Source organism: Opisthorchis viverrini (genome assembly GCF_000715545.1).
Source record: "Opisthorchis viverrini unplaced genomic scaffold opera_v5_135, whole genome shotgun sequence".
Lineage (NCBI taxonomy): Eukaryota > Metazoa > Platyhelminthes > Trematoda > Opisthorchiida > Opisthorchiidae > Opisthorchis > Opisthorchis viverrini.
Window position 1 is genome coordinate 1,185,414 of NW_008751792.1, and position 25,603 is coordinate 1,211,016.

Sequence of the window (25,603 nt, forward strand, 5' to 3'; positions counted from 1 at the left end):
TGCCAACACTGATGTTGCTGTCTTTGATGATGATGATGATGATGAAGCAGCACTTTCTTTGTTATTATACAGTGAATAATATCAGGAATCGAATGCCGAAGCATAGTTCTCTCGCTTAACTGCCTGCAAATTCTCAGGCCACTGAGTGTATACAAGAGAGAATCTTGATTCGGGCAAAGCACATCCTAAAACATGTCCATGTAAGTGCATATGATATATAGATTGATAACGGCGCATTCCACACCACGTGAGGACTAATACATCCTGTGGTTGACGATTCTGAAATTTCTGTTATCAGGTTCTGTGGGATATGTATTCTGTTCGTATTCACACCCCTCTCGTTTGAATGGTAGTTCTTCTGTTCTGGCGCTGTTATTCCGATGAGCCCACACCAAAGGGAAACAATGGACTCGAGTTTCGCTCATCCAGTGGCCGTGCCGGGATATGAACCCCGGACATGTGGCATGCGAGGTGCGTGTGTAACCACTACTCCACCAACGCACGTTGGACGCATCTGAATTTTCACATCTTAACAGGCGAAAAGTGTTCACGCTTGAGCGAGGCGATTGGTGTGACCGGTACATCAAACGACGACTCAGTAACTCCTGGTTTTGATGACCGATTCACATTCCTGTCAGGACTTCGCATTCAAATAGCTCCAAACAGTTTTCGTTCTACCATCACAGCTAATAAACGACGGAATTCGCGTTATATGAAAGTGAATGATGAGCAGAGCTACGGACCCAAATTCACGTTACTTTCTTTCGACTAGTCCCTGCACTGTCTTCGAGCACTTATTATGGCTGATCATTTACATCACGTGGGTTTCACTTTTACTGAGCTTGTTAGCTCTAGATAGATGGCCTTAGACACGTCACGATTTTGACTTTCGGACACCTGGCAAATTAGGCAGGCATAGTAAGTGCATTCCAGCAGAGCACGTTGGAACCAACTGAATTAGCATTCCGGAACGGCCAAGGACTTTGACTGCTGGTGACCCTAGTCAGTGATTCCCAACTTGAGTTTGGACTAGCCGGAATAATAATGTTGAGAAAGAAGGCGTATTTTTCATGTGCGAGCGAGTTGAGTGCCGGTTCTTAAAATCCTGCAACATGTAGAAATGGTTGTTTCGGTGTATTGACCACACTGGAGTTATCGTAATCAATGACCTTGAATAATTTATACCAAAAGAGGCAAATTTTAGGGAGCAAGAATGTCAGAAAAAGTCAACAAGAACAGTCGTTGTGTGATAATGTTCAGTTGCACTTCCGACTAGTTGGAGGGAAATCCATCACTGATCCGGAATTCATGTGGTGAATGCGTGAGAGGTTGTTCGTTTATGTCGAATTTTCTTAATGTGAAATATCTAGTAGATGAAATTGTTTTATCTCATTCGGAGGTTTCCTCGTGGGAGAATAACGTAGTGAGTAAAAAACCTGTTCAGCTGTGGTACTCTCCCGGTGCCTAACTGTCATGCCACGAGGGCTGGGATACTGCCATGTTATCCAAGCATAGATAGGGGAAGTCGAGAGGCAGAGGTCGGGTTCAAACCACGGATCTTTCGGCCAGTAAATTCGCGCTCTAACCATTTGGGTCATCTCACCCATTCAGGGGGACGGTTTTGCCCGCCCTATTTTTCCGAAGAAAGTTCCGTGACATGATACAGGGCCTAGTTTAGTTGATTGAATACTTCTCACTGCTTTGGAACCATTCTTGAACAGTTTCAAGTTAGCAAATTCGGTCTACTTACTTTGGAGTTGTACAAATTCCAGTGACCTTGACTGTCATTGGGCACTTCCAGGTAGTCTGTTCAATGTCGCCATTTTGTGCGTCCTCACTCAACAGCGGTGTGGCGAGGATTTGAAATGAATCAGAACACCATGTGTGACCATAAGTGGGCGCGAACTGAATCGATAACTCAACAGATTCCTTCAACTTCAAACGGTCCATAGAGCTCAAAAACTCAAAAGGCCCAACGGGGTTCAGTGGCGTAGCAGATAGCTGTAGTTGAAGAGAGACAAATGTGACAATAAGTTTATGAACTGAGGCGGATGGCTTTGTCATCGAATTCTCGGGAACTGGATCACTAGGATCCTCGATAAAAACGCATCCGAACCGTTTCGGAGAAGTGATGAACCGTCCAGGGTAGAGTCATCTTAGAAACAAACACCATCCCAAGTCCGTACAAATAAATCATACACATTTCTGACCATTCCACTTAACAACTGGCCTCCTAAAAATGCGCGTTTACACAACTCTTTCACCGACAGTGCATCCTGGCTTTTGCTCTCTGAACAGTCCACTTAAAGTGTCTGGCCTAATGTACCCTCTTCTGAAGGAAAGCAACAGGACTGAAACAAGACAAAATACGTTGATACAAGTGTTCTTTGTTTGATACAACTTCCAGTCACACATCCTTAGACTTTATACTTTCTTTGAAGTAAACCGTACTTTTCTAAAGTCGTTTTCAAGCGCTAACAATCAAGGTCAGTTAGGTCATTGGGGCCTAAACATTACAGTGAAACTGATATGAGTGGTTTATCCGCACTATGCCAACAAATCAAATCGGACTCAAGATGAACTTAGGTCTCGAACTACCCAGCACACAGGACTAAATCGTACCGATAAGTCTGGTTGAGGTCAGAATGAAGAAACAGTCGGATACAGCCGACTGTATCTAATATATCCCAGTGCCATTTATACAATTAAAGCATGCAATAACAAAGAGCGTTGATTTCATTTTCGTCCACAGAAGAATTTGCAATGAGAACAAGGAAAACTTGTTACGATGTGAACGGCCATAGAGGATAACCTGTCGACCACTTCTAAAGGGATCTCCGACATATACATGCCTCAAGAAAGGTCTGATTCGAGAAACGATCTCTCCAGATGACTTAGAATTCAGTGGGAGATTTCGGAGATAAACCGTGAATGTTACGTCTTGTCAGATAGGTACAGGCAGGTCGGGTTTACTAGATTCAGGTTACCATCTTTAGACCATATGATTAGTGAGCGATTTCCTGGTGCAGAAAGCTGATTGCCTGAATAGTCTAAACAAGGTCTCGCTTTTTATGAAGAGCATTTCAGGTTTTGAGCTGCACAGGTTCGTTAAAAACGTGTTTATTCAAATTATTCATAAAACTAAGTTCCCCACGGTGGCCTATCACAAAAGCAATGTTAGCTGAGCTTGGTTAGTTCAGTGCTTTCCGGGAAATAACTTTTTTCTAGGGTGGGGGTATTAGGATAATCAGCTCCGAACGTAACGGGACTACATAACAGCCAATGGAATAACCGTTTTCATTCAGACAGATTTCATTGGTTATTCTTCATTTGCCCTTGACAGATGAGTTGTATTCTTAGTACCCTTTTTTTGACCCGCTTGTGCGCGACAGTGATCAATAGATCAGCTGACTCGCACATTCGTTGACTTTTTGTGGTTTGGTCAAGCGCACCAGGCGTTCAGGTGGCTATCCAGACCGGGGGACCACAGTTAAGGAAACTCTGGTCCACAACAGGGCGGGACGTTAAGGAATTGTACTCTGCTTACCATTCTGAGAACAAGTGACTCAATAACCTCAAGCACCTTAGTTAGTTATTAGTTCAACTCACCAATGAATGAACATGTTTGCAGAAAATGAAGACCTACACATTTCAGGCAGTATTAGATGGCAAGGGCCCCTTGAAAACATTTACTGCATCCCTGTGGAGGAAAATACGTAACTAATTGATAAATGCAGTTTGTGTCCAAAAGTCCGTGCGTCAATTTTTGTTCATCCAGCAATCCAAACTAATTTGGCTGAATCATATGTCTGCCGATAACAGCATTATTTTTTGTACCTATTTCGAAGATGGACAGGATACGACATATCACAAGAGAATCGGGGATATTACGAAATGTTAGGATGCTATCCACGTTCCACGATGAGACCTACATGACCTTCCCTGTGAATCGCTGAAGACACTGAGCAATATGGCGGCTAATCGATGTCAGTGGCGTTCCTGCTATCAGTTTCTAATCAGATTGATAGATTGAGGCTTAGGCACGCCGGATGCTTGCCAGTTGTAGATCCCCCTTCTTCCTCCACTTATTTTTTCTTTCCACTATAGGGCTTTATTCGAATAAATTGACATGCTTGCACGGCTCTCACTTGGTGTTGCTGCCAATGACAATGATGAATCGCATTTTGGTCTAGCTGTCCTTAATCACCGAATAGCTGGTTCGCTTTATCTTCGACACGTGCACTATTCATTGCACTGAAGTCTCGGCTGAATAGTTGATTCAACTTCCTGGCGTTTCGCAGCCGCTGCATCATACCGTCAGGTCTAAGTGCGCTAAATATCGGTGAAATGAACTCAATGGAAGCTTCTCGATTGTGAATAGGGCTCCAGAAATTCCCGAGAAATTTAACGAAAATTCACTGTCCTGATGGCTTACATCAGAATGAGCGAGTTCCCGGAAGTCACTGGCACTTCATTGGAGGGTAGGCCTTCCACCAAAAGAAGCATCAGTACAACCGAACACAGCTTACATAACTAGTCAGTTGATAGTGTGGTGATTAAAATCAACCTCCGAAGAAAGCATCTACTGTGGCCAGCTTAGAAAAGTGCACTGAGGGCAGAGATGGGCCCAACCGACCTCATTTCTACTGGTGGTCTGGGTGTTAACATTCTCAGCCTGGACCCATTTGCCACAACCACGGGGGTGATGAGTGTACTTTTCAAAGATTGAAGAGGGGATAATCGATCAGATTATTGGACCAAGCGGAATGCTGATATGTGAGTGCGTCCCCAATGTGCAGCTTGTAGATGGCAGTCGACTAGGCCGCTTCGAACTTCAAGAAGTCTAAGAACGGGCAAGACAGACCGCACATTTGACCAGTTACCATGCCAAAAGTCAAACAAGCGTCGCTGCGACTGCCGAAGTGAACAGGTCTTTGTTGTCCATGCTACACTGACTGAATCTACACCCGGAAGCGATATAGCCGGGGTTTTTTGCCGGGTTCTTAACATTCCTCAGACTGCCATCCGTGGATCAGGCCTCCACATCGTCAAAGGTAGCGGCTCACGCTGCTCTTTGTTGACTCCTCGCAGTGGTATATAGATAGTTGTAGATAAAACCTGATAGACACTTACTCAGTTTCAATAAGAACATCCCCTTCGGTGATGAGGATAAAAACCTATTCTGCATCTATTTTCACCATATTTCCTATTCTTCCATTGTTTCGCTTGGTATTTATCAAACCGTAGTATTTTTATGATCACCAGAACCATTTCTTCCAAGGGTGACACAAGATTCCGTAGATTGACTTATTTTTGAACCACTCTAATTGGATGATTTTTCAAATCAGTCGGCTGAACGTCAAAAGGAAAACAGAGCACAAACTCACCTTCAAATCATACGGACTGATATTTTGAACTGTAAAGTGCATGGTCTTTTTTAAACCAACGCAGACTTGTCCAAAGTCGAGACGATTTGTGATGGCAAGGGGTGACGTGATCCTGAGCGCCGGGCGAACGATTGGACACAAGAGTTCAATAAACACGGTATTTTCCACGCTGAAATGCAAGAAGGTGATCCATTGAGAAACAGAATTGTTTTGACAGAAAGGTCTGTAGGTTGTGAGTTTTCACTCATTTTTCAAATATATATTCAAATATATTATATCTTTTTATATTTGCTTAGTAAGTTTGAATCAGTTAGTATGATCTGCAGCTTTCGAATGGCTGCACAAAGTGCTTAACGTAGGCTGATCTTAGAAAACAATGGACTAGCAAAATTCGGATAGGGGCATAAAAGTAATGGCTCCGTGTGTAGAGTTGCTGAGGACAACCTCCGCTTTACTCTGGATTTGTGTTTTTCGATCTAAACAGTACTATGCTGTTCAACTCGCCTGACTCCGGGTAAGGAGTCAAGAAACTCTGAAAAATTGGCGTAGGAGTGAGAGGTAAGATGCTGTCAAAGTGTAGAAGCTCTTCGGATGGATATGGTTTTCAAACAGATTTTCGAGGCAATCTTCCTTCAGAAGACATTTGTAGCACGATAATTGCATAAGGTTGAAAATGTGATCGGCAAAAACTCTAAAAAATACGCTTAGGAGAAGAAAATGGAACTGCTCTGTGATACAATACACACTAGGTTTGTAAAAAAACACCCTTATGGGTGAATATTGGAAGCATGAGAGAGCTTTCAGGTCTTAGTGATGCCGAAAGTTGTGAAACCAAGTGTGATTCACAACCTGACATCACAGTGGAGATCGGTCCCGCGGAATTCTCTTTACATGCTGTGCGGAGAACGAACAGTGTACGATCACGATAGATATTCTTGCGACGAGAGAGAACCTTAGCATTTGCTGGGATGTCATAAATAAAGTTCGTAATATTGGTAGCTCGAGTGCATTCATTTGTAATTGGTCAGGTGACAATTGATCTCATCAGTAGACTTGCGTACGTTTCGTTACCATTTGTGGGGACGCCATCAGGGCCCCCAGTGGTAAGCGTTTTTAAGAAAGTGAGACAGGGAACATCTACTAAAATTCTGGTGAAGCAAGGGTGTTGGTGGCATGTAGATTCCAAATACATCTGGTTTCGAGGGCCAGTTTGCTCATATGTACGCCCGCCGGGATGTGTGAAGCATCAACTAAGATTTCCAGGCCACCAAAAAATAGAGATCATTGGTGACCGAATATTTTACTGCGCAGCTCCCTGTTTCGTTGCGCAGACTATTCAATCGAGTGTTCGGAGAATGTTGGAAAAAAGCCGGCACAATCTCGCTGTTTGACTCATAAACACTATGTGGTCCACAGATATTCCCACTCAGCTCACTGTTCTTAAAACAGCTCGAATAGTTCTACCTTAGTTTTGTAAATTCTTATTCAAATCTTCCAGTGATATACATTAAACGGAATCTGAAGAACTGGACTTTTTGTCAGACTCCATTAGATATGTCTGGTAGTTTAGTTGCTTCTTTGGGGACATTCAACGAACGAAGGGGGATTCACAAGGATTTCCGAATGCACAACAGTGACTTTTATCAAAAGATACCAACCAGCATGCTCGCCGCAGGATATCAGATCAACACCGCTGCAGCTTTCAAACCTTTCTATGAGGTTCCATAGAGGTTGCCAAAAGGTAGTAAACCTAGGATGTTAGGTGCTGTCGAAGAAATTGGCATACGTATTTACAGGCCTCAACTTTGTATTCACAGGCGCTTTGAACAGACATTAAGAAATCATATCTTAACCCTACGTGACTCTCAAGCATGCTGTCATACTCGACAAGCACGTTGCCTTTATCGATGATCCAGTGTTCAGGACCTCGAAAAGATCACATTTACCCACACAATTTCGTTCCCCGTGAGAACTTCGACGCTTCTTGGCTTGCACCTGAGGCGCGAAGATCTACCGACGATGTTACAGCTTTCCTGTATCGTGAAATCCGGATAGCTTCAGGTATTCAGATGGAATGTTTTTGGAGTATCCCTCGCATGAGTACCACAAAGCCATTTGCGGTATTTCACAGGAGAAAGAGTAGTGGCGTTGTTTTGTCTCCGTTTTATGCAGACGCTTTGAAGCGTGACGTTTAGTTAGATTAGATTTTGATTTAGCATGTTTTCTGATGAGAAGCACCCACTTATTCAGAAAAGATACATCAAAACCAACAAACTTATGGACACGACATGTCAACCTACAATAACCCTTGTCGATATTCTCTGAGGTTGCATCCAAATTCAAGCGAACTAAATTGCGCCGAGCTGTCTCAGCACTGTTCTAACAGATATTGCCGGGTTTCTCGCAAGTAAAATGCACGAAAAATATGCTATCTCCTTGCCAGACATGTCATGGACAGCGCTCACCGCCTGACATCGTACTTCACACCGTTCATTTGCCGCTTCCGATGGGTTGATGAGATTAAATCACTAGTAAATGACTCATTTATGATTCATTTAGACTGCCCCGATGAATAGCTGAGTTTCGAGACATGAGAACTACCCATGTTCTTCAGGGAGTCTATGAGGACACTTTCCACAACGACGAGTTAGAAGCAGGAATATCGTCATCTAAATAGACTGGTGGTTTCAAGTCAAGGGAAGACGAGGAGAAATAGTCATCCCAAGAAGTCACAACGGTACCAAACAAACTGTTGCGAAAACTTCTAACTAAGTAGAGGACATAAGGGTTTTCGTCAGGCGAAAGGCCTGATCCACACGCAAATGTGCGACCAGTGACGCATGATGTAGCATTTACGAGCTGAAACCAAGACGTTTTTAACAATATACTAAGCAGACGCAGTCTTTGAAACTCCAATGCATGCACCCTGAAAAGTGCTTCAACGGACCTGGGACAGGACAAAAGTACTTGTAAAGTAGTCCGGGAATGTAGCCGAAAAATAAATCGTTTATTGTAGAATTTATTTGTGAGCCATTTTATGACCAATGTCCTTATTCTATGTGAAGACCTTGGTGGAGATTGCTATAAAATAAGAAAAATGGTTGAGGTTTAAGTGGAGATGTTTAAAGGTGAACTTGATTGAAAATGAAGAGATTGTCATCACGATACTGGCCTGAAATTATTGAGGAACTAACGTGACGGTGTCTGGAGACATTGCCTTGCTCCGCCTCGTATTGTTGAATGTTGGTGAGAAGGGATAAACACCAGTTCTGACACTAGTTCACCGATACGTTCGAAATAAATAAAATAAACCGTTCACATGTGGTATCCTTTCGGTGTCTAGCTGCCATGCCACACGAAGGAAGCACGAGCGCTGGGATACTGCCAGGTCGCCCAAGCCTAGACAGGGGCAAGTCGAGTGGCAGAGGTCGGGTTCGAACTACGGACCTTCCGGTCAGTAAATTCGCGCTCTAACCACTTGGTCCATCTTGCCCGATCCGTTCAAGGTAATTTGTAGGTTTACTTAAGCCTCTCGTAATTTTAGTACTCATGGATTTTGAAGGAGCATTAGACTGTTGTCCGGTCTGTTCTATTCAGCACGCGTGTTCAGCAAGAAATGTTCCAGAGGTTTGTATCCTCATACATGTGGGCAGGTGAAAGTGTACAAGGAACTTTCCAAAAGTTAGCGAATATACCACCAGTAAAGTGCAGGATAAATTTAACATTGTTCGCCTTGCCGACTGTACTAACTCGTCGGTCAATGTCACACTATGAGAGTTACGTTTTCTGACCGGATGTTGACAATTAGTTCGTAGTTAGTCGCAGATCGGATGAGCAATTATCGAACGAAGGGTTCGGTTGGCCGAAGCTTATTAGTTTTACAACAGAAAGTCAAATTTTTATCTGGTCTGGTCTTTATTAACAATTTTAAATGCTCTCTACAGTTCCACTACAGTTTTAAGCTACTGTACCCCCCTAAATTTTCACAGTCAGTAGTAGTTGAAAACACTTGGTGTTTTATCCACCATAAAACCGTCCAGTTGAATGCAGTTCATTCGGGAATCACACGGTCAGCCCTAGGTCATGGTCAGTACAGGTATTCAGTGGATAGTCCATTTCTATCGATTGGACGAATGTTCTGCGGATAACACTGATCCAACTGCTGCACGGAGCTACAGAGTGCAGGATCTGTTTCGGTCATGTGTCTACTCAGCTGAGCAGTGACAACGAGACGGATGCAAGCTATTTGCCCAGCTAGAATCTAGAGGTTATCTTTCTCCCGATCAAAGAATTGGACACAGCCTGACTACTAATTCCCTTTGAGGGGTTTAGTATTGCAACCTCTCTAGTCACTACTTTTGGTCATTTGCATTAAATTCCAAGTATTGTGTCTAAATACTGGGCTTCCAGGTTTCTAGACCAAGTTAAAACTGTGTCAGGCCAGTTTATAAGTCGATTTATCACCCAAATTGAACAATACTCTCACATCTTATGTGACTTTTTCAGACAAGACTAGCATCGCTATGCCATAGCGGTCTCCACTCCTCTTAGGCTGTCAGTGAGGCGAAGACTTACCTCTTTCTAATCAGCTGTTCAACCTCTCATAGTCTTTCGAATGATCAGCTGAGCCATAAAAGATTTAATTTTAATCTCAGTAGCTAATGACGAATCAATTCTGACGGGAGGATAGTAGACCCAAGGGGACCCTATCAAAACCCCATAAGAATGAGCATGCTTCACTTACTGATAAGTAGGAGGGTTATCAGTCCAGCCCTCAAAACCTGGCCCGTCAGCAACAAAACACGCCAGTCGATAGACAGCATACGTTGCTGGCCACGTGTTCCCATCAGTTGCACACGGTGAGTTGTGGGGATCCCATTGTTCTTTTGCTGCAAGTTCGAGTTCATCTGAGGGATATCTCTGAAGCAGCGCAAGTTCGGCCTCCGTGAACTCTTTCGAGTTATTGTGGATTGATTGTGGATCGGTTGGTGGTATCTGTATGATACGAGGTGCATCGACACAAGTCGGCTTCTCTTCAACATTCTTGGTACCGGGGCGTCTTTTTCCGCTTTGAGGTGCCACTTTCTAAAAACATATTAACATAAGACAGGTTTGTGAAGCGAACTCTACAGTGTATATACGCCTATCCAAGCGATGAGCCAAGAAGTACTTTACAACTGTTTCCTTCTTATTAAGAATCATCAGCGGTGCGTATCTTACGAAACTTTAGGGGCTTCGAACTCGCGATATCCAGGCTAGTGTTTCAAAACTAACATTTTGGGCGCTGGGGGGCTGATATGCATTATAATTTAGACAAGACATAGCGTGAAATCCACATCACGTATTCACGTGCTGACTAACTCTATTCCGGTGACGACGACTCCCTAGATGGAAGTTTCACTCATCGTGCGAATTATTCCGAACTGTGTTGTCTCAAAAGACTAGACACAAAACGGCAAGTCATCCCATTCCCATTTAAGGTAGCACGTCGACAAATTGGAAAACTAACCGATAGCTTGACAACACTGCACGGCGATGGTTTATCGAGACCCACTGTGAATTCATGCAGCTAGTGCATGCTGTCCAACTATCTCGGGGTCCAAAATTATCATCCACATTTGTTTTGATCCCTATTTAGACTATCTTTCAAACCGATCAGTGAACATACTCACTGTTCTAAGTTTTGCGAACTCCAGACTTTCTTTAATTTCTTCCCTAAAAGATAAAACAGCTACGGAAGGTGTGTGGAATTGAGCTTATTTCAAGACCAATGATGATGAGAGTGGCACGACGATGGTAGCTACGGAAGTGGAATTGAGTTTATTTCAAGACCAATGATGATGAGAGTGGCACGACGATGGTACAAACTAGTGAGGATGCTCAAATGGTCGGCATATTATTACATANATATATATATATTATATATATATTATGTTACATATATTATTACATATTTGCATAACGTGTGAGCAAAGACTGACCTTCGTTTTCTTTTCTTGTCTGGCCTTCTGCAATTCCAACTCCATTTGTTGCCTCTTCTTTACTAACGTATATTCATCCTTCATTCTTGCTGCTAATTCTTTCACCTTGTGTTGATCCAACGTAGGAGAGAAATAGACTTTTATCGAACGGGTCTGAAAAGAAGTAAAGCATCGATCCTGGTTGATCATCGCTGAGAAAGCTGTGTTCACTGTGATGGTATAACAGTGTGCTTCGACTCTGTTCACATTAATCAAAATAGAAGACTAGGGAAGAATCACAGGGCTTCATTTGATGGGTTGATGGATAATCGATGGGTATAGCGAAAACGGTTACCAGACTATTCCTCGGAGTGTCACCCAAAGGTGAATGTATCCAGTTCTGCGGAGTTCTGAGGAGTCAGACGCATTTGACATAAGCCCGTAGTGGGCTTCCGTCGTTTGATCGAAATTCTGACCCTGACGCTGCGAAGGCTATACACTACTGATGAGTAGTGAGAGGTATAAAGCTCAGTTGTCTACGTTTAGCGCGGAATAAGCAGAATACCCACTCCAGCACGAAGGAATCCTGTTTACATGGGGTGAGGTGGCTAAGAACAATTAAGAGTGTCACCGTCCGCTCAAGAACAAGCGAATTACAGAGTGCAGTTACTCAGTGACCTTACGTGATATGACGCCGCATTCTCTATGGTCTCAACTAACAAATGTTACAAACTTGGTCACTGAAGAGATGCGATGAAATGATCACTTTTTTATTTATTCTCTCAAGCTTCCCGTTATGTGTGGTTACGAGTAAGGACAAAGTCGTACAATGTAGGACACTTTTGGACTGAGGTTGAACTCGAATCCACCAATTCAACTTAGCATTTTTCTCAAACCAAAACAAAACCGGTACCTCCGTGGTCGATTAAAAATGCTATCGGTTTATACGGATTTGGTCCGCTAAAGAAAATAGATATCCTCAAATATCTACCTCGTCGGTAGCCAGAAAAAAATTGTTCAACTGTAACGCCCTTCCGGCGCCTAGCTCTCGTGCCAACCGAAGGAAGCACGGGGGCTGGGATACTACCAGGTTGCCCAAAACTAGAGAGAAGTCGAGATACAGGGGTTGGGTTCGAGCCCTCCGGTCAATAAATTCGCGCTCTTAATAGTTGAGCCATCTTGCGCACTCGGTAGTCAAAATATGTCAAGTTGTCCTGCTGTGGTATTCACTGGGTGTTTAGATTTTTTGAACGTTTCCTGCAGGGACAAGCAATTCACATTCGTTTTGTGATGGAATCACGGCCGAGTGACTTTCTTTTCACAGTCAGATGCAAATATCAGCAGAAATACTGGAGAAAAGTTAGGAAATCCACCCATGTTCGAAGGAGGTATTGTTCGTTGAAACAAGTGCGTCCGATAAAGGCCGCACATAAACGCTCATCTTACTGCTACCATCATGCGATATATTAGATGCTCCTGCAATGTAAATTCTAGCATTGATTTGAGATTTGAAGAAAGTGATTTACTCCCGTGAAACGAAACATTCGTCAAATAAATTTGTTCAGTGGTTTGTAAACTATGCCTTGTAAGAAGGAGAGGCGATTTTGACCTAATGATGCGGCATAGGGCAAAGCAGACACATACCTGGTTGGGCTCCAGCGTATCCGACCTGGGAAGTACCGTGAGAAACTCTGATCCCAGGGGTCCTTCTTTTTCATCCTGCGCATGTTTTGCAATGAGTTCCTCGCTCCAGTGTGCTTTTGGGTGGGAAAAACCTGAGTCGATGATTTCGCACTGAAAAGCTGTGGATTTAGTCATCCTGAGGGTTCCATCTGGTCCGACTGTTTGCCGAGGGTTTGAAATAGTTAACTGTGCACAACTTGTCTCTCCCAAAGGAGTAGGTTCGAAGACGAGTTTGTGTGCGGAAAGCGTGACAGGAGATTTCACACACGTTGCAACGCAGTCAATGGTGAATGTTCTAATATTGCAGATGTGGAAAAAAAGAAACAAGCAGCACACCGTTTTCACCACGTTGTCAGGCAAACCATATTGGCCTTCATGAAAGTGAAAACAATTGTCTCGATGAACTAAGTTATGGGTGGTCAGCACTGAGGATTAAACAGAAGAGAGGCTCCAAGGGTTGTCCTGGTTTTGACAACTTTCAGTTCAGTCAGATAAACGGAGTTCCCTTGGTCAGTTGTGTTACAACTAAGACAAATTGCCTTTTTTTATTAAATTAAGTTGACTACTCATGAGTAGCCGGAAGTTGAGATTTTCACGCTGAGGCAGTCTACATCCTCACAAATGCAATAGCTTTTCCGGGCTTCAACATACGCAATGGGAATTTGTTAATTCGACATTTTATCGGTTTTTACATGATGCATCTTACTACCTGCCGCTTTGTAAACATGATTTGCGTGAAAACCCCGCAGTTTTTGGCAGTTTTACCTGGCAGTTTATGAAGGATCGAACTTTGAGTTCGGAGATGTGCGGAGGCGTGCTTACTTAATAATAGTGATATAACAAATTAATAGAGGATTTACGAGGAATCTGGTGCGTACCGGAATGAAACTGGTCATAGAAGGTTTGCCGATGGTCGCGTCGTTGTACGGTTCTTTTGTAGGAGATTGGTTGAGGGAATTTGCGCTTTTTGTGCTGAATTTGGTAACTCCAGGCTTAGCACTATCCAATTCACAAAAAACTGGGAATTTGCGCTCTCTTATGCTAATTCTGAACACATCCCATTTAATTTCAACCCCGTGGAATAAGAAGGGAGGGGGACAGTTAGGTCTGGTTCTAAAACTATCTGCATGCCCAAATGTCGGCCCACAACCACCTTAGATATGAAAAGTTAGGCAACACGATGCGTGCGAAGGAACGTTTATTGCTCTCCAACACTCTGGTTATACATCTTAGGCAATCGTACGTGGCCAGCTTATGAGAGCCAACAATTAGGTAGATATGATTAACGACCCTCACTTGATCACCTTTATCACCATTGCAGTCCAATGTATAACTTAAACAGCATATGCACTCATAGAGTTTTTAACAAAGTTCTCTAGCTGGATCAAGACATCGCTTGTGTATTTGTTGTTCCATCAACTACGGAATTCGCAGCATTTTTCACTGTACTTATCGGGGTGAGGCACAGTTGAAATCAGAGTTCCCGCTGCATTGGAACGCTGATTTCTCAGCAGCTAAGTTCCAAAGCTGTGTGGATGATAGTTTTGCCTTCAGCTGGTATGTATAAATGTTATACTGACTTTTAGGATCGTAATATTGCATAGAAAAATGGGCAAAAACACTATTTTCCTTCATTTTCATTCGGTTTTTCTGTTACTAATGCTGACGGCGCATAACAAATAGGACATTTCTGTGGTAAGTCTGAATTCTGACCCCATACAGTGCAATAAGAAATTCTCTTAATTATCAACATTGTTTTTTAAGTTATATTGTACCTACAATATGTGACCAGAAATGCGTGTGAATTGAAATTCGGGCTTTCCTGGCCGCATTAGGTATGTCGTACTCATTGATCTTGCTGTCTTGTTTCTTGCTCATGATTCTTTAGACGCGGCTACCACCTACGTCACGCGTCGAGCTTACATCAAGTTGTATTCATGTTTGTACAATTATCAAACACGAATGGATACCCCTTCACACTTCACACACAACCGAGCTTCACAAGTCTCCACGGACAACTACTGAACACGCTTAAAAGCTGTACTGCAGAGAAGGCATATCCGGCGTCCAGAACTTGACTGAGGAACGCTCAACAAGTGTCCCCAAAGGAGAAGTAACTTTTGGCTTATTCTCTTCTTGCACTGTATTTATGTTTATCAAGTGCACCTAACTGTTACCACCATCATCATCATTCCGGTGAAACAGACATTTGTTAGTGCTTGTTACCTGGTAATCAATTTAATTAGGTGACTATGTTTACTCCAGAGCACCAAAATGACCTTGGGTGGATCAGTTTATCGTTTGAGCGCACTTATTTCAAACCTATCCCTAAGCTGTTCTGAGAACTCCTCCACTGATCTTTATTTGTTGCAACGCTGTACCAAACTGTTCGTTATTCACAAAACCTTTTACAGATGTACTAATCCAGGATTTCAAACTCTTGGAAATTTTCATTTTGGTATGTCAGAACATAAACAACAAAGGTGATCACATGGTCAGTATAGTGCACAGTCGGAAAAATCTCCCTGAGTTGTCTATGGTGTTTTTGTGACGTCATCTAGGCGTCTCTATCCACAATTACTGCCATCAGGCGCCAGACGACAAACAGATTGATAGGGTGACACCCCACCGGGAATTCAAAAGCGTAGATCAGAGAGGTAACACTTTCATCCATTCCAGAAGGTCAATCTTAGCCTTTGGTATGAAATCCACGTAAGTAAGTAGTCTTTATTTTTGCCACAGACGGATGGAAAGTGTGGGAGAATGGGCCCTGTGCTGTCTTTTTGTCCAGGGTCAAAGGTTGTGGAAACAACACAACTCCACGTTCATCTGTAAACCCTAAATGCGCATTCGGTTGGTAGGTTGAAGGGAACTAAATTTCGGCATCTGTCCAAACAGTGGCATTTTGGAACTTTGTTTTACGTAATCCTTGATTACCTGCCAATTCCACTTTTGCACGTTATTCGAAACTTGAATTCTTTGACTCTGTCGGGAGTAAAGAGTAATTCGAGTTCGATGGTTTGTTCTGGAAGAATTGTTCCAAAGCCATTGTTGGGCTGAACATCGACGTACTTGGGGGTGGAAAGAAGGAGAGACAGATATGTCTTTATCTGATGTTTTGGCCGAAGGCATCTTTATAGATGAGATAGAACAAGCACAAACAGGGTGTTACGATTTATATCGAGAAATGGTTTTCAATTCGCTGGTCAAATCAGAACTTTTCACAGGTATAGCCAAGAATTTTGAGGTGAATGTGACTGTTATCAGTGTCCACGTAAATCTTATGCTACCGCAATTAGGGGTTTCACTGCGGTTTTTCTTGACAAACCAAATGGAATACATGAATATATGAAGGCACTCAAATTCGGGACGATTTATGAAAAAAAGGCAGATTGCAGATGACACTGAGTAAAGCCATGTGTCTGGTTTTACTGACAGACTCGATTAGTTAGAAGTAACGTTTTCTACATTACGGACTTTTTCACGAAATGAATAAGCCAAGCTGCGAAGTTCTGGAACAGATTAAAGTGTGACAATTAAATCGCTTCTCCGGATACAGAACCATTGGTTTTTCTCACAGCATGACTGACCAAGAAAGAACCGTTTCCCTCCAGATTTGTGTCACAGTACCCCATGTTATGTGTATTTGGAAAAATAATTTATTTATCGTTTATATATTTTTATACAAGTTTATAAAACTAGTATGGTGGTAGTGAAATGTTGTTGCATAATTTTATCACCTATATTAGAGTGGATGTGACTTTTGAGAACCGGTGGATACTGCATTGTCGAGTATTGCTCCGCCACTTCAATCTGCATGGCGTAAAGTTGTAGGACCGTAGAGTCAACCAAGATCCTTCTGAGCCAAAACAAACTGAGTGAGCTAGTTTGATCAGCAACGGCCAGTTGATTTGGTGGAAGGTTCATTCGCAACGTCGTCTAACGTGTATGTGTTTCCAGTAGTTGCGAAGACCACTGGAACTAAGCTATTCCTCCTGGACATGAGCTTTCCTGGTGTATTAAAAGACCACACCTTAAAATTCCATTGCAGTTTACAGTAAGTCAGAAAAACACCTAAGTAATGACACGGGTGTATTGTGTACACGCGGCCAACTGATCCGCTTTCGTGGCGGGTAAGCCAACAACTGAGTCACATATCCAGTCAACCCACAACGCCCCCGCGAGCAAATAGATCGGACACTCATCCAATCAGCCACTCCAGTCACACGCCAGATCGATAGTAGAACGACGAGCGGAGACACACGCGCAAACTCTCCGACATACCGAAACGGCTACTACAAACTCACTTATTGATGTTTACTAAATTATTTCGTATTCTTCGTAAATCTCCTTTCGATAGATACACTGATTTACATATCAACTGGGTTTACACGGGAGACTCAACGGAATCCCTCGTTTTAGATATTCTTCAACTGAATATGCTGCACAAATGCCGCCTCATGCTTCAGTTGATACAATGTTCGACGTGTCGCAGTATATTTTCATGAAGGAAACTGCTCAGAAGAGTCTTCTGCAACCTTGTGACCTCCTTTGTGACCCTCCTTTCTTTTCCAATCCTTCCATGAGAATAAAGTAGCATTTTTTTCAGTCAGTGGGCCTCTAATGGAATTCAATATGATCCTCGATGACACACCAAAACCACTTTATCGATCGTAGTAAGGGGCTTCTACGACCAAGAGATGCAGCCCGCACGCGATTGACCAGAAAATCGGGTCGCTTGCTGGTTCAGCATTGGGGCAAGATCTGATTGGCTGAAAGTTTTGACCCAACAGTCAATCATGATTCAGTATCCACTGAAAGCCGGATGCTAATGGCGTTTCTAGGCGTCCGAATCTTCGGAATGTTGCCTCCCCTCTAAATACGATGCGCTGTATATGTGTTGTTGACCTGGTTTCAGTTCTTTTAGCGAAAATGCTAGCTCGGAAGGTTCTGACCGAGACTTCACACATGGACTGCCGAAAGAGATCATACACAGAAGGCGTGGGACTATAGATGAATTTCGTTTTGTTTTGATCCTAGAGGAACTTTTTTATAAGAGGTCTTCCTACAATCCTGCCATTACCGTTTGTTCTAGCGACAAGCTTGGTTTTGAAGTCTCCTTATAACGGCCAGCAAAGTTCCAATCATGGTTCAAGTTCATTCAACTTTCAAGAGCATATTACTGCCGCAATCGGTCTCGATATACGGATATTAAACTATGAAAATATAGGAAACAGGACGCAGTACCACAAGGATAACGGTGGCGGCTTGCATTCACCAAAAAAGGTTACTATGTGGATGGGAGATATTCAAGTGGGTATGAATAAATACACTTGATTGTTTGCTGGACGTATCAGATCACTAGCGAGGGAACCGGGAAGAATTTTCTTGCCGACAGATGTTAGCTATTCCTCAGTTAAAATGATATCTGTCTATAAAGAAAACTACTCACAGGGTTGCTGAAAACTCTTCGACAGCCCACGACCGGTTTCACCCTTCTTAGGGCTCATCAGGTAGGCGCAGTCCCCGAGTTTCCGTCAACTTTATGTTCTACTTAAACCCAAATTGGACTGGTTTCGAGAAATACACTCAGTTGCAAATCAATTTGGTTTTCACGAGAGACCCAACTGAATCTTTTGTTCATGGTATTCTACAACTGAATGTGCTGCACACAGGCTGCCTCATGATTCAGTTGTCACGATATTCGAGATTTCGCAGTATATTTTCATAAGGAAAACTTCTCACAAGGTTGCTGATCTCTTGAAGACAAATTGATTTGCAACTGAGTGTATTTCTCGATATCTGTCTACTCTTGAATCTGTAAATGCCTATGCCCGTCTGTTGGCGAATATTCCTAAATAAACGTGAGATGAAGAACCCAATTCATGTGTAATTTCTGATGGCTTTGATCAGATACTTGTTTAACTTACTTGTGGCAAACTGACTATGGCGAATTCTTGCGGCAGCAAGCCTGGGTTCGTGATGGAAAATCTAGTGACTGCCGTCTCACCGAGTCCGACGGTCCCAAGATCGATTGCATCCGGTGTCAGTTCAAGGTCAGATGTCGTCACAACCGCAGACACCACAAGTTTCAACACATTTGTCTGTCCAGTCACACTAACTATTACTGGTACCTGAAGAACTCCTGTGTCTGGATCAAACTGTGGTGATAAGTCAGTTTGATCATTCATTTCTCCCAGATGCGAGTCTCTCCCACTTGTTAGTTCTTCTAGATCAGATGACAGCGATTGTCGTGGAAGGAATTTCACCTGAGCCATTAGACGACCATGAGCCTTTTGTATGTAGGAAAGGGGAAATTGCGTGTCCGTGTTGAAAAACGTATTTCTTGGGGAGTGTTGACAATTTAGGCAAGAGCGAGAGATATGGTATTAGCACCAGTGAATAGTGCCTTTAAAAAGCAGGTAATGTTTGTCTCCGATAATGGTGCACAAAGGTCTACCTCTTGGTCGCTTTCTTGGATGCAGACTGGCATTCACACACTTGACTTGGTTACGTCAACAATACATTTCGGTCAGATATCAGCTGATTGACGCAACATTTCGATGATCTTGATTCCGGAGCCAAACTAGAAAACTACGTAGCCTAGATTGGGTTAGGAACTGGGGTGTACGGTTGTGAATATGCACTAGCGAACGGTGAAACACTATTGTGAAGTCAGATTGAAAGGGTGGCATGAATAGGACAAAATAGAAAAAAAATCATCCCTCGGCTGTAAATTTCTTTCGACTGCTTGCTGCCATGTTAGCCGAAGTTAGTGGGAGGGCCGAGTTACTTTCAGGTTTCTGTGGCCCAGGCAGGAGAAGTCCAGATGTAGAGGCTCAGACTGCTGGCCAGCTACAACAGAACACCGGGAAGGGTGTCGTTTTTGAAATAAATTGTCTGTACCGCAGTGAATCGCAAGTGTTGAACACTGATGATAAATTGCTGCATAAATCCAGCACTGTCAATGAGCTGTGAAGTGGGGGATTGGAGGGTTGGGAAGGGAGCTATGCATTGAAGGCAATACCTTGGATGCAGGACAGGGCCATGTCTGACAATGTCTCTAGCCATTGATGTGGACCGTCTCGGGGTCCCCATCCAGCAATATGGCAATGACCTGCGCAGCTGAGTTCGCTGGTAATGACTTTCACACTACGCTGACCACCTCTGGCTGTCTTCCACCCTTCACATGATTGTGCGAAAAGAGCCCTTCGAGGAAGTCGGTCGACTGGCATAAACAGCACGTGGCGAAGCCAGCGCAACCTATGCAGTGTGATCAGTTCATCTATCGAGGGTGAGCTATTCCTCCCGCCTGCAATGCGTAGCTACCTACGTCCCCCCAAATCATCGGTGAAAGAAACTGCGGCAGCTACAACCATTGTACGACGAGTACGCGGTTATTTCGGCTGACAATGATGATGATGATGTTGAACCCTGATATGCTGTCGGCGTTAATGTTGGCTATGGGACATTCGAGGTGAAAATAGTGTCGCACGCTCGCAAAAAAATTTAAAGTGCTCGCAACTTTAAGAGTCTGTTTTACTAATTCTCTCCAGAGATACAATCGACCAAAAGAGAACTATTTGAAAAGTTTAGCTCATAGGATTTCTGCGGACGAGGATGACCATATATATCAAGAACAGAGGTAGGAAGTTCTAAATCACTCGACTAGTCGTCATTTTAAAATCAAGTAGAAATGCAGTGTGGGCGTTAGAAATGCGGACAACGAACTACTGAAACGAAACTACCGATGATAAGTTCTCCAAACTGGTGTAAAGGATTTGTTTTACAATGGATTGGATGTTTACTAATCTCGGTTGGCATCGGAAATTCGACCGATGTACGCCAACCCTCGACCACTTCGTGTTTCTCAGGAGAGACTCAGATGCAATTCACTAAGGTACATGCTCTTTAGCTGAACAAGAGCTGGCCTCATTTCTGGAAGGTCATACTGCTGGTGCACCCAATTCGAAATTCCGGCAGCTATTTGAAACCCTTAAGAACATGTTGGAGGTGGAGATCATCCGGGACTCCAAAAACGCCGAGGTTCTGGCTGCATTAATACACTGATCTTGAAGTGACTGACACGGAACAGCGCATGCACGAGTACATTGTGGTAAAATCGCTCCACCACACACCATCATATGGTGGGTCAGTGATTTGATTTCCTTATTACAATCGAATTGACTCATACTATCAGACTATTTCACTGTTTTTCTCAAATAATGATGGACCATAATTTCGCGTTGGCCAATGGCGGAAATACCGGAAGGAGTGAAGGTGGACTTAAAACTTTACCTCAAGGTGCGCAATAGTTTGGGTACCTGTGGCTCCACAGATCTGCTATCGATTAAAGGCGATCAGCTCACATGCTGGTTGATTGCAGTCGGCTTGGCATCACACAGGAACGAAAGAAAAATATGGTTCCACTATGTACCTCCATAGTGAGTCAAGTGGCACAAATGTGTACCTTAGAGCACAAAATTTCGTACACTGTACACGCACGTGAGCGAAATTAAAGTGCACCTCATAGACTAAACGAACTTGACTTAGGTGCACTTCGAACCACTTCTATAGACAATTATTAGGCAAACATAATCAAAAAAATCTTAATCGCTTCCCTTCCCCACACCTGGAGGACTCAAGCAGCGCTTCGGTGTTATTAGTCTCTGGAAGCTGTCAGGGACATCTGATTTCTGTAATGAGACAGGCTGCCCTTGCCCCAAACAGTTCAGCCATGAGGCTTTGAACTGATGAGTCAATTGACTTTACCCGGCTTCTTTTTTATTTACACTTGAATCAAGACAAATTAGTTCGTCAATGTCCACTTGACATCAAAATTATGCATTCGAACCTAAGCTGGAAAATGGCGACCCAAAGTTCCCATCACTCTGACTTGAAGCACCTGTTTCGAAATGATTGCACGGATGACGAATTTATTGAAATTAAGCCTTTTCTTTCCTTTTCACTTTGTTCTGCGCATATGAATGACAGTAAGGTGGCCCATCACATCAAATGAAGCCACTCAATAGGTAATGCAATATGCAACTCGTGCTGAGCCACATATGCGTCCTCGTATAAACCCGAGGGAATAAGACCGAAGGGCAAGCAGGAACCGGATTGCTGATATCTAGACTCCAACAAAAACTTGGCCACAACGTTCTCGGGAGGCGCATCAACAAACCTGGACGGCTCCCATATTCGGTAAAATTTCCAGATGTTTTTCGATCCGTGCGTCCATTTTCACCGTAACCTTGAGCGCACTATTTGTTCGATTGTTAATGGAGAAACTATCCTGATAAAGGCGATCAAACCAGCATATTCCCAGCAAGATGTGAGTGGTTGAAAGCCACGTGGGCAGATCTTTTGGAGTTCCTTGAGCACAGATTTGAACTGGTTCAACACTAGCTTCTTCAAAGTGAATCACGAACCGGGCGAACTCTGTCTCTCCGAGTAACCATTCACTACCTTCATTTGTGGGGATCAGCGTGCTAGGGCGCCATATGATCTCCAACTTTGTACTGCTATATGCTTCCAGGAATCCTTCCGTTGGTTCACCACACTGGAACTCCTGTGGATAGTCGGTGTGTAACTCAAGATCATCGATTGCTTGTCCTTCGACCGAAGCTTCTTGTTCGTCAGCTAGATTTTGAAATGGGAGGGAATAGAAATCCATGCGGTTGTCGGACTCTTGAGTGGTGAGAAACAATGAAGTGTACCATCAACACGTGTATAGCATTAAAAGAATACCGCTTCAGACGACTCACAAAGATACTGAACATTTTTGATCCCTACTGTAGTTCACAGTGGGTCAGGAAAACACGTAAGTAATGACACGGGTGTATTGTGTACACACGGTCAACTCGGTCCGCTTTCGTGGCGGGTAAGCAAACAACTGAGTCACATACCGCTTTCGTGGCGGGGAAGCAAACAACTGAGTCACATACCCAGTCAACCCACAACCCAGTTACGTGAGCAAATCGATCGGACACGCACCCAATCAGCCACTCAAGTCACACGCCAGATCAATAGTAGAACGACGAACGGACAACACACACACGCGTACTCTCTCTGACACACCGAAGCAGCTACTACAATCCCAGTTAGATACAAACACCTGATGCAGTTAAATCAGTAGCATCTTAGGCGCATACTTTCGCGGCGTGAGCCGGAGGATCCACCATTTTTCAGAATGAAAAATGAAGCAACCTGTAATTAGGGGATCCAAAAGCTTGGACCCAAAGACATCCAGAGGAGTATACCTGAAAAACGATTATTAAAGCGACTTTACAGATTTAACCGTATCCTGGATACGTGATCTCCTTCATACTCATCTGTCAAGTCAAGGGTTGGACACCTCTCTGTTTATGCCACTCTGAATTAGGCATGGAAAACAGCACTCTCTCCGGCAAGCGATGGTGCGGCATACGCAAAACATGTCCCAACCAACGCAGCTTCTGGCGCTGAACATATTCTTCAATGGAGTTACCCGTCACACAACGGGAAACGCGCTTTCTAACTGCCTCATTACGGATTCACCGATGCCAACCCACACGAGCTAGGGTTCTGAGACAACGATTGTCGAACACCTGAAGACATCTCTGTTCCGTTGATCGAATAGGCCAAATCTCACAACCATACAACAAAGCAACCCGTACCGTAGCTTGATACGCACTTCCCTTGAGATTCAGGGATAAACCACTCTGACGCCATAGGTGTCTCAAATTAGCGGCTGAACCCCTGCTCATCCTGGACAGAATAATCTGGATACTGGGAAGTCTTGTTCACCCTCAACACTAAAATGAATCGTCTCTAGTACAGATGAGAAACTTCCGCCCCATCCAGATAAACTGGAGTAAGAACAAAACCCATCCACCTTGTTTTTAGAAAGTAACCGGAATTAAAGTAAAAAAATGTTGGTTCTTAAAGCACAGAAAAAACACTATCCAAACGTTTCTGAGAAAGTACAATAAATTGTTGCTGGAGCCATCAAAAAGTTGACTCACTTTCTGCAAGCTGTTCAATGTTTTCAGTTCCAACTTCCGTTGTTTGTTCCTGAAAGGGTGATCGAAAATGAACAAATGTTGAGCATTCTTGTTCGGAGCGAATATTACGCGGAAGCATTGGTGCTTTTGAGTTCCGAGATAATTCGGCCTCAAAACAGCCATATATGGGTCTTATCACATTACGGAGAAACCAGCATTCAGACAACAGAGGTTTGTGGCACGAAAAATGAATCCTGTTTCGAAACAGAGTCCACGCTGAATAATGTTCAATTAAAGTGTAAATCAGAAAAACCGTAACCCGTGGTAGACCCATAAGTCGTTATGTATGGATGAAACCTTTCGGGGATTTCATTTTGATTCTTCATGGGCGTGTTTGGTTTACACTTGAACAAATCATGAAAGTAATTTGCACGATCTGGTTGACTTGAGGAAAGGGACAGAGTCTACCGATAGTTTGACTAGACTTCTAACGTCAGCAATGCTTGGATCAGTCCATTTTCACTAGCAAAATTGTATGATTTCACCGATAATCACAACAAGAAAATTCAATGCGGACCGATGTTAACTAGTCTGGCGTATTAGCTGTGTAGCCCATTATCAAGGCCAGTAAGCGGAACGGTCTTCGGCTGACAGAGGTTTGGCAGTTCAGCAATATACCCACCATGGTCTGACAATAACAAGTGACTTTCACTGGAGACAGTGATATCCTTATGATGGAACAACATGTGAACTAGGGAAAACAGCATTAGTTTAGGGAAAAAAGTCAAGTTAATTGAATTTCAACCGTCATGGAATCAGAAACTTGAATCTCTCCGAATACCGACTGTTTCTCTTAAATGGTCCTCTCGACCGTGGACAGAAAAGCCTATAAACCTACATCGCACTGAATTTGCTCCCCTTCTGAGTTGTGCACGGGTTCATTTCTGTTCAATCCCAAATCACGAGTCTTGTCAACGGTAAATTGATGGCCACTCTCGATGGCAAACTTGAAATGAACACCTTTTCCGCCGGTGTTCCGCACAATGACTGATCTCCTTTCAGTTTCACCAATCACCACCTGTCCAAAATCTACAATATGGCTGTCAACAGCGATCTGGAACAGATGAATGAAAGAGGATTTGTGATTTGTCAGAATCTGGTCCAACCAACTTTCTTGGAATCAAGATCAATACTTCTCGTAAAGTGCTGTCAACTCATGCAACGTCTGTAGTAGAAGCGAAAAATAAATTCTGAGCGGAGGTCCCTATTCTGACAGAACAGGTGAAATCTATTGAGTCAAGCTAGGAACTAGTCACAGATTGTTATCACTATGTGACTAAAAGAAGCGATTCAGCTTCGATATACCTCATTCCTTTTGCTGATATGTTCAAGTGTTCCAGATCTTTTCGCCCAAAAGGGAAAGTACGGAAAAGGTATACTGTTGTCCAGGAGGAAATATTTGGTTACAGTTTTAGGTTAGTACACTAAAGTGCGTTAACATTCTCACTTTGTACAGTATGGGATCAAGAGAGGTTTTCCAGGGTGCATTATGATATACGGATGAGAAAATTTGGGACACAAGACCGTA

General features: G+C 43.3%; 2 protein-coding genes across 2 annotated transcripts in view; one reads left to right on the forward strand and one right to left on the reverse strand.

Annotated features, from left to right (window-relative positions):
* Nucleotides 1-25,603, forward strand: part of T265_06537 (hypothetical protein) — a gene marked incomplete at both ends in the record, with an annotated part of 89,354 nt that overhangs the window by 35,586 nt on the left and 28,165 nt on the right. The window lies entirely within an intron of this gene.
* T265_14061 (hypothetical protein) overlaps nt 1-25,603 on the reverse strand; it is a gene marked incomplete at both ends in the record, with an annotated part of 75,990 nt that overhangs the window by 30,435 nt on the left and 19,952 nt on the right. Inside the window, 12 exons of the mRNA XM_009171832.1 lie at nt 1,751-2,001; nt 5,388-5,556; nt 10,132-10,472; nt 11,369-11,521; nt 12,992-13,325; nt 15,968-16,101; nt 18,961-19,323; nt 22,215-22,672; nt 23,388-23,545; nt 23,570-23,762; nt 24,037-24,085; nt 24,914-25,129. Coding sequence (XP_009170096.1) covers nt 1,751-2,001; nt 5,388-5,556; nt 10,132-10,472; nt 11,369-11,521; nt 12,992-13,325; nt 15,968-16,101; nt 18,961-19,323; nt 22,215-22,672; nt 23,388-23,545; nt 23,570-23,762; nt 24,037-24,085; nt 24,914-25,129 — 2,819 coding nt within the window. The remainder of the gene's footprint in view (nt 1-1,750; nt 2,002-5,387; nt 5,557-10,131; nt 10,473-11,368; nt 11,522-12,991; nt 13,326-15,967; nt 16,102-18,960; nt 19,324-22,214; nt 22,673-23,387; nt 23,546-23,569; nt 23,763-24,036; nt 24,086-24,913; nt 25,130-25,603) is intronic.